This window comes from Argopecten irradians, unplaced genomic scaffold (genome assembly GCF_041381155.1).
Source record: "Argopecten irradians isolate NY unplaced genomic scaffold, Ai_NY scaffold_0649, whole genome shotgun sequence".
Classification (NCBI taxonomy): Eukaryota; Metazoa; Mollusca; class Bivalvia; order Pectinida; family Pectinidae; genus Argopecten; species Argopecten irradians.
The window spans coordinates 18,241-35,459 of NW_027188116.1; the positions used below are offsets into that span (position 1 = coordinate 18,241).

The 17,219-nt window shown below is 34.3% G+C and overlaps 1 protein-coding gene across 1 annotated transcript; it reads left to right on the forward strand.

The window, feature by feature from the left end:
* Positions 1-34: 34 nt before the first annotated feature.
* LOC138313317 (uncharacterized) lies at positions 35-17,219 on the forward strand. The gene is made up of 6 exons (XM_069253811.1): positions 35-528; positions 2,820-2,974; positions 3,144-3,274; positions 5,053-5,185; positions 16,029-16,093; positions 17,033-17,219. Exons 1-6 carry the CDS (start codon positions 462-464, stop codon positions 17,217-17,219), a joined length of 738 nt encoding a protein of 245 aa, XP_069109912.1. The 5' UTR covers positions 35-461.

Sequence of the window (17,219 nt, forward strand, 5' to 3'; positions counted from 1 at the left end):
GTAAATAATAGTTTATAGTTTTTTGCGATTTTCAGTAATAATTGAAACATAAGAAGTCTAAATGTTTCGGCTAATTTGAATAAGCTAACAATTCGTTACTGACTTCAGTAAATAGAAATCAGCTGTAGCACAGCTTGGAGAAATCACGTGACCAAACCTCAATTCCTGATTTTTCACCTTCAGGTACAGCAGTATGACCAAGATAGTTATATGTGATCGATCATGATCTGTGGTTTCAATAATTAATGTGTTAATATATTATTAATTGTAAATATTTGGAAAATGGATGAATATAAACTAAAGATGACTCTGTATATAAGAATGTGAGGAAGAACACTTTTTTTGAAAGCCTTTTAAATGACGACATACGCAGGAATGGTAATTGGTGGATGAAATTGTGAGAGTTTGTTTATGTAAACATCCAACATGATTCCGACGAGGATCTTGCTACCAACCCTGCAATGGAGACTCTTGTTGGATTAATTGTTTTGTTGACTTTTCAATCTGGGATATATGGAAAAATGAACGGTAAGATCATTGATACGGTATAATATTTTTAAACGACCTTTGCGGTAAAAATTACCAGTGATAGAGTCCTAAAATTAGTTTCCCTTCAACTATTGTCCCTTTTTTTGGTTAAGCATGTATTATATTGACCTCGTTGATTCAAATGTCGACCGACATTTACGCCTGCCCTTTTTGTACGAAATTCCCGTAACACTATCAAGGTACATCCCATAAGGATATAAGTATTTATGAGAGAAAAATTATATTAGATAAAACAGATGTCTTTATAGAATAATGAATATTCAGTGTAAAAGGAGAATCGAATTCAAGATCATTTAAAAAATGTACCAATGAAATCATATTCAAGCTGAGTTTTGTATAATTCTTAGAATTAACATAAATGTAAGATACCTTTTATCATACATCTCCAAAACGTGTACGCAGGCAGATTCAAATTCCAAAACGTCATAAAATAATAGCTCTTTGCGCTATTGAAATCATGACAGAATGGCAGGGAAGGTCATATCAAGGATGTAGTTGTCATTGTACATTATTAATATACTGTAAACCATTGTATTTTCATTTCGACTAAATTTCGAAATTAAATACCTTTCGCGAACATTTCATTCCGCGATCTAGACTTTCGATGATTAACTTTACGTGAATTGTAGAGAGTTCCTCAGCGATTTATTTCGCAATTTTTTATTGCTTGCGAAATCCGCGAAATTTATCGCACGCGAAACTCTTTTAATTGTAAAGTTGAAAATGAGAAGTGTATGGATGGATGACTTCACTGGATAAAGAGAAGACTACAATGACACTTTTCTTAAACGTTTATCATGTTGACAGGGAATTGACATTGTAGGTTTGAATGACACAAACGTAATTACGAGTACGAGATAATTATAATTTTATATTAATGTTAATTGTTTCTTGGTTTTGAGGACTTAAATATCATCTATCACGTGCGAATTGTATAATCACTGCGCAATATCAATCTAAACTTATTAAAATCAGTAGTCAATATACATGTTTGTGTTAATATTAAAGATATTTGTATATATATCTTTCTTCTAAGACACGAGACAATAGCTGGTATCATTTTATGATAACATCAGCTGAAGTCCGTTATACTGTATAAAGTTATTTTCGATTTAACATTTCTCGGATTTCATGGGCGATAAGATATCCCGAAAATAAATCGAGACAAAACTCTTTAAAATACAAAGTAAAACCAAAAATCAGAAGCCTAGATTGCGAAAAGGAATCTCCGCGAAAAGGTATACAAACGTGAAACTTACCCACCGCTAAAATAAAAATTGCTTCATAGTATACTGGTAAATGTAAAAGTCGATTTTACACGGATCCGATATCCGTCCATTACCAGACACCATCTGTCTATAGCTCCGGAGCAATAGCGATTGATTATGTAGGTTAATTCCATACAGATTCTTATTTCAACTTTTACTAATTATTTCCCAGCAGTTTTGGCCACGTCCGGAAAAAAAAGGATCATTATTCAGAAAATAGAAAGTGGTTGGCAGCATTGCAAATACCTTTTTAACGATACAGGCGTTTCCCTGGAACAACGGTTAGCTATGCATAATGTGAATAGAATGGTGTACGAACCACCAATGCGTCAACTTTCCTTTCCAGATTGTAGCCTTAAACACAACCATTTGTTGGGAATTCATCACTATAAAGAAGAAATAAAATGTGGTTTGTTCACTTTTTTCATAAACGACATTAATTGTCATATTGTGATTATAACTTAGCCTCTTTTGTTTCATTTAGATTTGTAAACCAGTGTTTGAAGGCTGACGGCAATATGTCTTACTGATGTACTGTACTCACTGTAACAATGGCATAACGTCCATGCGGACGTGTCCATGGGGGAGCATTTAAAATTCCCCGAGAATATTGCAAAATTATTTTCACCGTGATACCGATATATACTGTAAATGTGAAATTTTACGCGAGCTGGAATTTACACTAATAACGTGAAGGAGGTTTTTTCGCGAAAATTTCCCCGCTGGTATCTGATACATGTATTAAACTATGTAGCAAAACTGTAACAGATGTATATATTGCAATATTAATAAAATAGTGAAGTATTTACCCGTCCTAATCGAGAATTTAAAAGCTCACGAAAATATTCACATTAACATATGATGGAAATCCCACAAACAAAGTGAATGACGTAATAACCAATAGCTCCCAAAATGACTGACAACTCTATATATGTAATTTAGGAATACCCAATGTAAGATCGATATATTTCATAGATATCTGTCACCTATAATATGTTGTAGTGGCGATGACTGAGGACGAAAAATTAGAGGCAATAGAAGAACAGTTATTTGAGCACGTGTTACAGGAATACCCAGAATTCGCTACAGTGACCGGAAGTGATGCACACGATCATAAGCTGACGTCATATACACAGGAAGCATTCCAAAGGAGAAAGGTATCATTATTGACTGTTTTATACATTGATGGTTTTATAGTCATTTTACATTGTGCGACGACTCAAAGCACTGCCTTACGGAGGAACGACCGTGTTAAAATTACATTAGAAAATAACAAATATTTGTTTAATTTCACGAATTAACTACAGTTTTGTTTTGAATTATTAGATAGCTAACGAGAAAATGGTGGCTGATCTGGAATCACTGACTCAAAATAAGTTGTCAAACCAACACAAGATACGCTATACAATTCTTATGGATCACATTCAGACCTTTCTAAGAGGCTACAGGTGGCGAGAGTAAGTAACATTGTTCTGTCTATAGATATACGCTAAAGCAAACCCTATAAAAGTGGCAGTTTATGTCTCTGCTTTACTCTCAGCCTAAATGGAAAGGGACGACTGGTTTGCCCGTTTTCAGTATAATTTGACAGGACGAGATGTGCTTGTTCTGTGTTTGTAGCTGCATGCTTCATTAATATGCAACTAAAAAATAACAAATGTTCAATCATCAAAAAGAGGCATAACACGAACTCCAGTCTCGCAAAGTTCGCACATACTTCAATATAATCAACCAAATTTATTGATACAAAAAATTATGTAATGTAGCAAATTACCTTGACTTTTGACTTTTGCAATATCTTTTTGAGGTTCTCAAAACTGGCATTGTAAACAAAACAAGATGCGTAAATTGTATCAAAACCAAACTAGTTTTTCTTTTAGAATACTTGGAATTTATATTCAGTTTGATCCATTATATAAATATCTGATATTCTAATTTAAGGTTGTTGTTACGAATTTACGAATACCATGGACTGTGAAAATTAATGTATGAACTAATTATTATAAAAACGTGTTAGGAAATCAATGAACGATTTCTCCTTACAGTAAACCGAAAAATAACAAAACGATTCAAATTACATTTGGCTGATAATTTCGTCGGGAAAATGTTTTCTCAAAGACAGATAAAACGCGTATATTTAATTTTTCTAGTTTTTTTTTTTTGTTTTGTTTCTTACATTTGCAAAAATATGACTCTTGTCAATATCGTACAGCCAGTTATTTTCGCGGGGATGCTATTTTCGCAAATTCGCAGGCCACTGCTATGATCACGAAAATTTGATCCACTGAAAAATTGAGACACGGTTGAATTCATATGTTTCATGAATGTCAGACCGCGAAAATTTAAAACCGCTAAAATTTATTTCCGTTGTTTACAGTTCAAATCGCGGATATTGTAACTGTCGAAAATGGTCGGCTATACGGTACATAGATATGCTATTTTAGAAATTTGAAATAATCTTGTTTCGAGGTTTGAGATGAAATCATTTTTGGCAAACAAAATAGGTATGCCTCTGGCGTCATAATCAGCCGTCATTTCTTGTAATAAAAATGACAATTAACCAAGTAGACATTCACATAGCTTCCTCGTGGAAGCCAGTAATAATCTGTAACTTTTTGGAGTTGATAAATACCAGTTACACATCTGAATGTTAACTGGAGAGTCTAGGCCAAACATATGTTGTTTACATCTGCCAGGTGGAAACATTCAAGGCTAAAGTTAGACAAAACAAAATAACGAATAGAGGGTCTTAACAAAAATGTACATAATTACGGTGATAGAGTAAATAAACAATGTAGTTTTGTAGTCAAAGATATACGTGGTTAGCTGATGGAGCCATACTGACAATAATGTTAAAATAAAATTCGCTGTTTAAATATGGTTCCCCAGCTACAGCAAAGACAACAAAAATGTCTACACAACGAGTATTTCATGTTATACGGTAACAGTCTATGTTGCTATGAAGGGACGATATACATAATTATTCAATCTAATTAAAATTAGACTTGTAATTCTGCTCCCACTACGATACTCTACGTTACGCTTCAATACAAGTCTAATTTTAATTAGATTGCATAATTATTATGATGCAATATCAGTATGATTTCAGAATTTTCGATAATATATTGAGATTGATATTAAAATTTGTAAACTCGCTATATCATTATGATAGTTATAAAAAAGCTAAATATGTATTTTTTTTATATCGTTTCATATTTTCACGGTTTCATTTCAGGTTCGGAACTCTTAACCCGATCAACATCATGGAGTCCCTATATTCAAAAAGTAGCAGCTGGTTTTTGCCAAAAGATGAATTACGGGAACATTTTCGACGATATCGGGGGCGATTCGAAAGTTACCCTCAACAGGTAAAAATACAAAAATGATGTGTTGATTGAGACATACAACTTGTACAAGGTAATATTTGTTTATGTCATTTCAGTGTTAACATCATATGAGTACGAAAAGATTTTTTTTTAAAGTAGTGTTAAATGGAATTTCATAATTTCTGCTGTCACAATCTTTCGGTGATTAGGTGAATGGAGCAATGCATACGATTACAAGCGTCTTCGTGACGTTGCTATTGTTGTAAACAGACGACGGAACGAAACATTTGACTTGTATTGAAGCGTAACGTAGAGTATCGTAGTGGGAGCAAATTACAAGTCTAATTTTAATTAGATTGAATAATTATGTATATCGTCCCCTTCATAGCAACATAGACTGTTACCGTATAAACATGAAATACTCGTTGATGTAGACATTTTTGTTGTCTTTGCTGTAGCTGGGGAACCATATTTAAACAGCGAATTTTATTTTTACATTATTGTCAGTATGGCTCCATCACTAACCACGTATATCTTTGACTACAAAACTACATTGTTTATTTACTCTATCACCGTAATTATGTACATTTTTGTTAAGACCCTCTATTCGTTATTTTGTTTTGTCTAACTTTAGCCTTGAATGTTTCCACCTGGCAGATTGTAAACAACATATGTTTGGCCTAGACTCTCCAGTTAACATTCAGATGTGTAACTGGTATTTATCAACTCCAAAAAGTTACAGATTATTACTGGCTTCCACGAGGAAGCTATGTGAATGTCTACTTGGTTAATTGTCATTTTTATTACAAGAAATGACGGCTGATTATGACGCCAGAGGCATACCTATTTTGTTTGCCAAAAATGATTTCATCTCAAACCTCGAAACAAGATTATTTCAAATTTCTAAAATAGCATATCTATGTACCGTATAGCCGACCATTTTCGACAGTTACAATATCCGCGATTTGAACTGTAAACAACGGAAATAAATTTTAGCGGTTTTAAATTTTCGCGGTCTGACATTCATGAAACATATGAATTCAACCGTGTCTCAATTTTTCAGTGGATCAAATTTTCGTGATCATAGCAGTGGCCTGCGAATTTGCGAAAATAGCATCCCCGCGAAAATAACTGGCTGTACGATATTGACAAGAGTCATATTTTTGCAAATGTAAGAAACAAAACAAAAAAAAAAAACTAGAAAAATTAAAATATACCGCGTTTATCTGTCTTTGAGAAACATTTTCCCGACGAAATTATCAGCCAAATGTAATTTGAATCGTTTTGTTATTTTTCGGTTTACTGTAAGGAGAAATCGTTCATTGATTTCCTAACACGTTTTATAATAATTAGTTCATACATTAATTTTCACAGTCCATGGTATTCGTAAATTCGTAACAACAACCTTAAATTAGAATATCAGATATTTATATAATGGATCAAACTGAATATAAATTCCAAGTATTCTAAAAGAAAAACTAGTTTGGTTTTGATACAATTTACGCATCTTGTTTTGTTTACAATGCCAGTTTTGAGAACCTCAAAAAGATATTGCAAAAGTCAAAAGTCAAGGTAATTTGCTTCATTACATAATTTTTTGTATCAATAAATTTGGTTGATTATATTGAAGTATGTGCGAACTTTGCGAGACTGGAGTTCGTGTTATGCCTCTTTTTGATGATTGAACATTTGTTATTTTTTAGTTGCATATTAATGAAGCATGCAGCTACAAACACAGAACAAGCACATCTCGTCCTGTCAAATTATACTGAAAACTGGGCATAATACAGTCGAGTGTTTAGCACAAGAGACACTATACAAGGCCAATTTCTATATGGGTTTGATTTAGCGGGTATATTCTATAGACAGACTCAATTGTTACTTACTCTAGCTCCACTGTAGCCTCTTAGAAAGGTCTGGATCGTGATCCTTAAGATTTGCGATTAGCGTATCCCTTGTGTTGGTTGTACAACTCTATTTTGTGTCAGTGAGTCACAGCTTAACATGAACACCAAATTTTCTACGGTAGATACTAATAAGTTAAAATCACAAACTGTAGTTAATTCGGTGAAAAATAAACACAAAATATTAGATATTTGTCTAATGTAATTTTTAACAACGGTTCGTTCCTCGTATGGCAGTGGATTTGAGTTAGTCGCACAATGTACATATGGACATATGTAAATACCATCTATAGAGATGATCCTATAATCAGTCAAAATATTTTAATACATTTAATTACTATTGGATTGACTTCCTGTGTATACGTCGGTAAGGATTAATGTTTAGATTAGTGGTGCATCACTTCACGGTCACTGTTGCGGAATTCTGGGTATTCTCTTGTAACACGGTGCCTCAAATAAACTGATTCCTTCTATTGCCTCTCTAAAGTTTTCGTCCTCAGAGGTCATTGCGCACTACAAAAATATATAATGTGAGCGTGACATATCGCAATGAAAAAGATATCTGATCTTAAGATTGCGGTATTCTCCTATAAAGTTATCATGACTATAGAAGTTGGTCAGTCATTTTGGGAGCAATTGGATTATTACTGTCATTTCACTTTTGAGTTGGAGAGATACTTCCCTCACTATGTTAAAAGTGCATATTTTGAGTGATGACTGTTGTTAAGAATTCTTCGCAGGTGGGACGGACGTAAAATGACATATGACACTTTATTGGTTAATATGATGCAATATATTACTCCTCATGTTACAAGCTTAGTGCTCAACATGAGTTTATTAACACTTGAGCAGATAAATCAATGGGGTACTTTTCGCGAAAAATTACTCTATTCCACGTTATTGGTTGTAAATTACTGCTCGCGTGAAAAAAAACTTTCACATATTCACAGTATATATCGAGTTTCACGGTGTAAGATATATTCTGCAATATTATCGGGGAGATTCTAAATGCTTCGCCTCATGGGACACGTCCGCAATGGACCGTTATAACGCTTATTAGTTAACGGTGAGTACAGTGAAGGAATGAAATCCAACATACCCGACTGATTACAAAAGGCATCCATATCATATAATAAACCTTACCATAAGACAAAATTACCTGTCAGTCGTCAATCACATAGGTTTGCGAATCTAAATGAAATACAAAAGAGGCATTAAAAGTTATTCAATCCACAATTATGGACAAATGAATTGAACGTCTTATAAGAAAAGGTGGAACAAAACCACATTTTCTTTGCATCTTTATTAGTGAAGAATGAATTTTTCCAACAAAAATAGAGTGTAGTATGTTATTTTAAAGAGGGCTAAACACATAAAATATGGGGAAGAAGGAAAGAATTGAACGCATAGGTGGGTTCGATACACCACATTCTATATGTCACATATATGCATAGCTAACCGTCTGTTACCAGGGGGAAAGCGCACTGTTATCGTTTATAAAGAGGGGATTTGAGCAATGCTTGCCAACGCACTATGCAGTAACTTTCTGATTAATGATCTTTTTTTTCCCGGTAACGTGGCCTCAGACAATGTCCTATGGGGAGAAAATAAGTAGTTAATAGAAGGTTGAATAGTAAGAATCTGTGATGGGAATTAAATCCTTACTTATCAAATAATCAGCGCTATTCGCTCCGGTTGTATAAATAGATCAGATGAGCTGCGTGTGTAATGTACGGATGTATCGAGAATCCGTTGTAGAACCGACTTATAACTTGTTACCAGAGTTACATATGAAACTAATTTTGATTTTAGCGAGTTGGGTATGTTGTCACGTTTTTATACCAAGAGATTCGCGGTAGATTCCTTAGTCGCAATCTTGGCTTGTGATGTTCTGGTTTTACTTTGGTCATTTTAAAGAGTTTTGTCGTCTCATTTTATTTTCGGTGATATATCATTATCGTCCCAGTGATTTCGAGAAGAGAAATTTGTTAAATAGCGAAAAGAAATAAATCTTGATATACAGTATAACTGAACTTCACAGCTGAATGTAGATCATCATAATGGATACAGAACTCCTTTTGTCTCGCTGTCTTATAGAAAGACAGATAAATATTCAATGTACAAAATTATTCTTAAATATTTAAATTATAATCATTTTTCCTATATTGACTCTTCTGATTTTTAATTAAGTTTAGAGTGTTAGTCGCGCAATGATTCTACATCATATTCGCACGTGATAGATGTTATTTAACTCCTCATAATTCCAAGATCAAACATATTAACATTTAGATGCTCACAACGCTCGACAGTGAATAAATGTTTCAATTAATCATGATTCGAAACAATACTTGATGTTTAATCGTGTCATATTATGCCTATGTAAACACAATAATTATTATTTTGAAATAATTTAGTTCGCCTTTGGTGAGTGTCGCAATATTACGTCATTCCATGGATAGATTCATAGTGCCAACGGAATTTTTAGGGTATGCAAATTAATTATTTTTCTTAGTTTTAAATGGAAGTAAATTGAAGCTCAAACTTTTTTATCCGTAGGTAATTGATTGTAATGTAAGTAACTTTTTTACCAGTTGGGTAAATTATCATCTTATAATCGTTCGGATCTTGTTTCTTGATAGTGAAAAATACCTAGCGTGCTCTGCCGGTCGGGTAGCCCATCTTTTATGAAAATATAATAAATTATCCTCGATATCGTATTTAGTTTGTGTTATTCAAACCTACAATTGTAAATTACCCTGTCTACATCGATAAACGGGTAAGATAAGTGTCATTTTAGTCTTGCTCTATTACCAGTGAAGTCATCCATCCATACATTCTTTCATGTTCACTTTAAATTAAAGCTGTTCTTCGAGTAGCGTTATAAATTTCGCGTTCTTAGTACTGAGTTAAATCTTCATGCGACAATTTCCGCGCCCAGCGGAAACTACTACTACACTATATCACAGGTAATGTCGAAGAGCATCGAAAATGTAGATCTAGCACGACGGATAATTTTCGCGAATAAAAGGCATTTTAATTTCGAATATTTAGTCAGTAAATGAGTAAAATACGTTGGTTTCTAAAGTATATTAATTGAATTGTACCAAATGACAGATACTTACATCCTTGATATGGACCTTCCCTTGCCCCATTATGTCTTGATTTCATTACGCGACGAAAAGGAGCTGATAATTTGTATTACGTATTAGAGGAAAATAGAGAGAATCGTGCTTCGCAGTACTCGTTGTGGTGATGTAATGATAAAAAGGTCATCTCTACATAGTTCTGTTAATAACTAGTAAGAAAGGATGATACAAGACTCAAGCTTAGATATGATTTCAAGTGGTACATTTTTTAAATGAATACTTGAATTCGATTCTCATCTTTAACGACTGTAGTATTCATTTATTTCAGAACTACAAGACTATGCATTGTTAGAATAATGCTAAAGTAATGAATATTTTTCATCTCACTAATACTTATATACATTATGGGGAGGTACCTTGATAGTGTTAACGGGATTTTGTACAAAATGTGGCAGGATCGTGAGAAATGTCGGTCGACATTTGTTTTCAACGAGCGCTACAATATAATATAGGCTTAACCCATATAAGGGACAAGATAGTAGAAGGAACACTCTAATTTTAGGAACTCTATCACGCGTAAATTTTACGCAAACGTCCGTTTAGTAAATATGATACCGTATTTCAATGATCTTACTGTTCCATTTTTCACGTATATCCCAAGATTGAAAAGTAGACCAAAACAATTAATCCATCAAGGAGTCTCCATAGCCAGGTTCGGTAGCAAGGATTTCCTCGTCGGAATCATGTTGGGATGTTGTACATAAAATACAAACTCTCACAATTTCATCACCCAATTACCATTCCTGCGTATGTTCGTCATGTTAAAAGGCTTTCAAAAAGTTTTCTTCCTCACATTCTTATATAACAGAGTCATCCTTTAGCTTTATATTCATCATTTTCCAAATATTTACAATTAATAATATATTAACACATTAATTATTGAAACCACAGATCATGAATCGATCACATATAAATATCTTGGTCATACTGCTGCACCTGAAGGTGAAATATCAGGAATTTGAGGTTTGGTCACGTGATTTTCTCCAAGCTGTGCATACAGCTGAATTTCTATTTACTGTAGTCAGTAACGAATTGTTAGCTTATTCAAAATTAGCCGAAACTCATTTAGTCTTCTTATGTGTTCAATTATTACTGAAAATCGCAAAAAACTATAAACTATTATTTACATTTATTAATCTTCTTTAGGAAATGTCTATTAAGTATAAAGGTTATCCATTATTTACATAACAACGATTCATAGATAATTTCCAGATTCCATACCAAGCTAACAGTTCACTTGACTCAGTCATCTTTCACTTTCTCGCAATGATATATTAGAGTTTTGTGGTTCCTATTTAGGTACTTTTTTATAAAATGTATAAAACTATATTTTTATTTTGATGATTTAGTTAATCTGTGGGTCTGTTGGGTTATTAGAAGAGCTTTTTATAAAAAATAAGGTTTTTTTTCAGTGAATCATATCGGGGGGTGTCAAGAATGTATGAAATACTAGACGCCTTGGATGAAAACCCATTTATGATTCTGGTTTTAGTGAGTAGGATACACAAGCTCTTGCTTATATGAAAACACAGACATAGGTTGACCTCCACAAGGTATACAATATAAAAAATAACAAAGTTTAAAGTAAGCAAAACAAATATTTGTCTCTCCTCTATAAAAAATACTTTCCTCGGGCAGACGCGCACTCACAGAATTAACCAAGGCAGACTTTGCCGAAAATGAAATAGAGAGTGTGGTTTATTTAACCTAGTGTATACGTCCAGCTGTGAAATTTACCATAGCGCGCGCTCCATTTAGAAGCTTCATCAGAGAGAATATAATTTCACGCATTTCTCTAGCTGTAACGGCTACATAGATATATATAGGTTAAATCAAAGACTCAGTCTCACTGTGATACATATTGTGTAAGACTCAGTCGTATTGTGTTAAACTCAGCCGTGTTGTGTAAGACTCAGTCGTATTGTATTAAACTCAGCCGTGTTGTATTGATATAATTACTCAGCCGTATTGTGGTAAATTTAGCGGTGTTGTGTTAAACTTAGCCGTATTGTGTTAAATTTAGCGGTGTTGTGTTAAATTCAGCCGTATTGTGTTAGACTCAGTCGTGTTGTGTTAAACTCAGCCGTGTTGTGTTAGACTCAGCCGTGTTGTGGCAAACTCAGCCGTGTTGTGTTTAATTAGCCGTATTGTGTTAGACCGAGCCTTATTGATAGATAGATAGATGTGAAAGATACTTGCGATATACTACATCCTCAGCTTACCAGTTCAGCTACTGAAAGCTATGTAGTTGTTTTTGGCTTTTTCATGCATTTTTACGAGTAGGCGAAACGACACTGAACAAATCAAAGGGCAATATCCTTCATTTTGAGGATATACTGTTTTCAAAAATCAGTATGGTCTTGGGTGACGCAGATGGAATTATCATTCCGTTCCTTTAAAGGGGTATCATAACATTAGACCATAAACACTGGTTTTTGTTCCCTTCAAGTCAAATAATGATCTCTGCCCAGTGCTAGCTCTTCAGCAGTATCTAAAGGTAAGGGGTTCTTCAGTCGGGTCTTTTATTCTGTTTCCCGGTTGTACCTGTCCCATTTATCTCATATTCATACTTTAACGAATGTTTTAAAGCTTCACTATCTTGGGCGGGTCTCGCCAATCTACGTTTCCACTACTCATAGTTTTCGTGTAGTTGGTGCGGCTAGCTACTCTGCGTCGTCACGCGGTGTACCAGACGATGAAATACAGCAAATGGGAAGATGTCATTCAACGGCATTTAGAAGCGTTACATTCGCATAGATCTAATTTTTGTTCACCTTTTACTTAAATTGTATTATATCGGTTTCCTGAAGCTTTATACCATTTGCATTTTATGTGTATATGTCTTATTATCAGGGGTCTGATGGGCATTGGGTCGATAGATCTTTTAGAAATTTTGTTCAGTTTACTTTATTAGGGGGTCTCACTAGCTGTATTACAATATGACTTTGAATGGTTTTGAACATGAAAATTGTCTTCCGTGCCAAATTCTTTTTTCATTTGTTATCATGAGGTATGTTATGTATTGGCTTCCGGCCATTGGGTCGGGAAGTTATTAGACATTAAATTGAAATCGGCATTGTCATTGTATGTGAATTCCCAGTCAGAAAGTTTTCCTGATTTTTCATATAGTGGAATACAATTTACGTACAGGTGTAATATTTTTTCACACCTTGCTTTATTTGGTATAATTCTTTCCCATGGCTGCGGATAGGGGAAAGAGATTTCTACACCTATGTATTCTGTTTTTTATACTACAAGACTACATAGGGTTTGTAATCTCGGTGGCAATTTTTGTACTCCCATCTTTGACTTGTTTGATAGTTTTGCACAAAACTTTGAAGAGTCAAGTTTTTTATTCACGTTAATTTCACAAGGTAATACAAGGTATGGTACATTAATGTCTTTCATTTGTAACCAGTGCCTGTAAATAATGTTGTAAATAAGCTATTGTGTGTAAAATTTCTTTCCCACCACCTCCCCTTCAGACCGCCTTTTTATATGGTAAGGTCTGTTAAGATAATGTTTTTTCCATAATTGTATTCACTTAATCATAAGTAATGATACAATTCTGCTACTGGCGTTTTTTGTACTCCCATCTTTGACTTGTTTAATAGTTTTGCACAAAAACTTTGAAGAGTTAAGTTTTGTATTACGTAATTTCACACGTAAAATGAAACAGATTGTTTTTTACATAGTGATATGTATCCGTCGTTTTAATAAAACGGCCACTTTCAATCTAATTTACGTGTTAATGTCATTTATATCAATCAAGTCACACGAGCTTGCCATGAAAGAGACATATTAAGTTTCGACTGAAATCATCTATAATATTTACAAGTTCGAGCAAAGTTGCTACGTTGTGTCTGGTTTACTGACAAAAAGACATTGAAAGACATGCATGTTTTTTGTAAAATAGTTTTTTTATTATTAACAATAAATTTTATTTTGTACCTTTGTAAATCTTGTTTTTTTTTTGTTTATCTCTTTAAATGTATTTAAAATCATATCGTACACAAACTGTAGGCTCCTTTCATAGGTAAACCATACAGCTAGGCATCCTATATCAACCAGCTTCAGGTGTGTATGTCTATTTGATCACACGGTCATATTTCATTTAAAAAAGTTCCTCCTTAAATTCCTGATTCTTTAAAACATCATTTCTCGTATGAAAAATTACTTTTTGCAAACTCGTTACACCGGGAGAGAAGACAACCCTATACTGTAAAATTACTACTACACTGACTCGTCTAGACTTTCATCCTACCGTTCTATTGTGTATTATGTATGTTATGTAGTATTATATGACCTAAACACATATGTACATTTAACCTGGTACGGGATGTTATCAGGAGCAGTATATAATGTAAACACATGTCACCTAAAACTTCAGTCGACAAACAGTGAAACAGATCATGCGTGACATTTATACGATGGAGAACATAGATGGTACAGCGAAAACAGGTGAAGGACTTGTCAAGGTATGTGATGTCTACAGACGGTGTTTACATCTGTGTAATTGTTTATAAACATGTGGTACAATGAAATGTGTGTTTTTGAATGTTTGTATCTACAGCTTAGGTCATTTTCAGGGCACTGTAAAAGGAGGGGGTCGGTATGGTTTGTACAAATACGGTCTCTGTCACTCATTTGAAGGAGCATGCTTCTTTGGCTCAGCCGGTAGAGCCGTAGATTTCCATGTCGGAGAACCGGGTTCAATTCCTGGTCGGGGCACTCGACAGGAATGTGTATTTTCCCTGTTCTTCTACATAATTGGCGCCCAAATAAGTAACCCATGGAAAGGTGGTTAAAGAATCTCGGGTTGAGATTTAGAAAATCTCAAGAAAAAAAACAGTGGGAGTGGTGTAAACGAAGCGGGTCTGTGTGGTTTGTACATAGTATTAAATACGGTCTCTGTCACTCAGCTGACGGAGCATGCTTTTTTGGCTCAGTCCGATAGAGCCATAGTTTTTGTCTTTAACACTGTTCCATGTACAGTGTATGTGTTATGTATGCTTGGTTTAGTTTGGGTGGTTTAAAGACACATATTAATAGTCAGTGGCATCTAAGAATGTGTTAGGTTTTGGTGGTGGAGGAAAGCTGGAGTACCCGTAGAATACCCACCGACAAGCGTTCAGTACCTGACAACTGTCCAACATGGTATTCGAAATCGTTACTGAAAGGTGGGGGACTTGTGGTAATATATCTGGACATCTTAACCACTCGGCTACCGCGGCATCGTGATGTGTAGGGAGACGTAATGTGTTTATTGCTGTGTCGTTGAGAACAGCCAACTTAATAAAGATAAATCTTCGAAATAGTCCCTTGTGTATAAGGATTGAAACTAGGATAACATTTTGAGCTGGCCACTAATTGGCTGGTTAATAATAAATTTCAAAAGTAAAAATGTTTTTACGACAGGTAAATATTTCTTGGAAACAATAACATGAACTATATTGAAATAATTGAAATTGAGGTTCTTGATAATGAATAGGTAAATTATATGAATTTCATTATTGTTCAGTGCAAAATGCATCTTAATTTCAAAATGGTCGATTTATTTGCTATCTAGTGCTATATGAGAAATTTGAACTTAAGTTATAGAACATAGATTACTAAATAACATTCAGTTGTTTTAGCTACACAAATAACAATGGTTTTTGTGTAATAGCATTAAGTTTAGTTTGTGTCTTGTACCCGTAACGTACATGAATGAGCTAGTGAGCCATTAGAGTTAGATATAGGAGCATGTGATGCAAATAGAGGGAGGAGTATAAGCAAGTGAAAAACTGGGTTTCTTCAAAAAAAAATTTTATTCAAAAACATCCTATATTTTAGGCTCATGATTATTTCCTTATGTGGATATTGAAAATATTTGTGATAGACGATGATAGAGCGTTTGGGTAAATAGACCATGGGTCAGGGATGAACTAGGGTGAATGGTCACTTCAAGGCCAAACATAAGTCGGTGATACGGTAAATAATAGGAAAACGAAAGTAGGTTAAGAGAGGAGATTTTCAAATTCTAAATTTAGGCACCTTTTATGATCATTGCTTTAGAGCAGCAGGCTAAGTTATCACGGACTGTCTGCAGCGAGGCGCTACTTGGTGACAATAGTCACACATACATAATTTCAAATCTGCAGCGAGGCGTAGATTCATGGTCATAAAACCACACATATAACTTTGAAGGCCTGCTACAACCTGGAACAACCAAACGATACATAGTTGTTACACTGCATCAGTCTTAGTTAAAAACCCATGAAGTCAAGCGATATTAAGCGGATCGTGGTAGTACCCATATGTGCTGTTTCTTAACATTTATTTTCAAATTAATACTTTTGTGAGATAGGAAAAACTTAATAGCAGCGTTTGTATCTATTATCTATTCGTCATATGAAAAGTAGATTTTTTTCGGTTAAATTTTAGAGAATTATTTAACGTGACAAATGGAAAAAAGTGACTGTGACATATTTCTCCATTTTTATGTGAGAGTAAATTACAAAACAATAAAAACTATTCATTACTTTCGTCCCATTGTATATTTTGTGGGAACTTAAACTATATGGATAATGTATATTTCTTCTTGACTTCTGGATTGTGAATTCATGCAAAATATTTTCTTTATTGCTGAATGGTCACTGAACGACTCAAATTGATTCTCCTTGAATACATCATGATATTGTTTTGAAAAACGAAGAGGACATCAGAATTCTGTCTTCAGAAATGTAAAAAAACGAGCATTATCAAACGAATTGTAACGCCGACTGCGAAAATAAAAAACCTTACAAAATCAGTCCTGTTTGAATATATAAACTATAACGAATTTAATTAATTTACAGAGAGAGTCGACCGGCTGACACTCCCCTGACACAGAGTTACTACCACGGTGTGTGTCCTAACTCAACACTGAGCGGTAGGACGTTAGGACAGATCCTAGAAAAGTCTGCAGGACAGGATCCTTATCATGTTACATTTAAAGTCCCGGACTATAATTCAGGAACTTACGCTCGGCGACCTCCTAGTTAG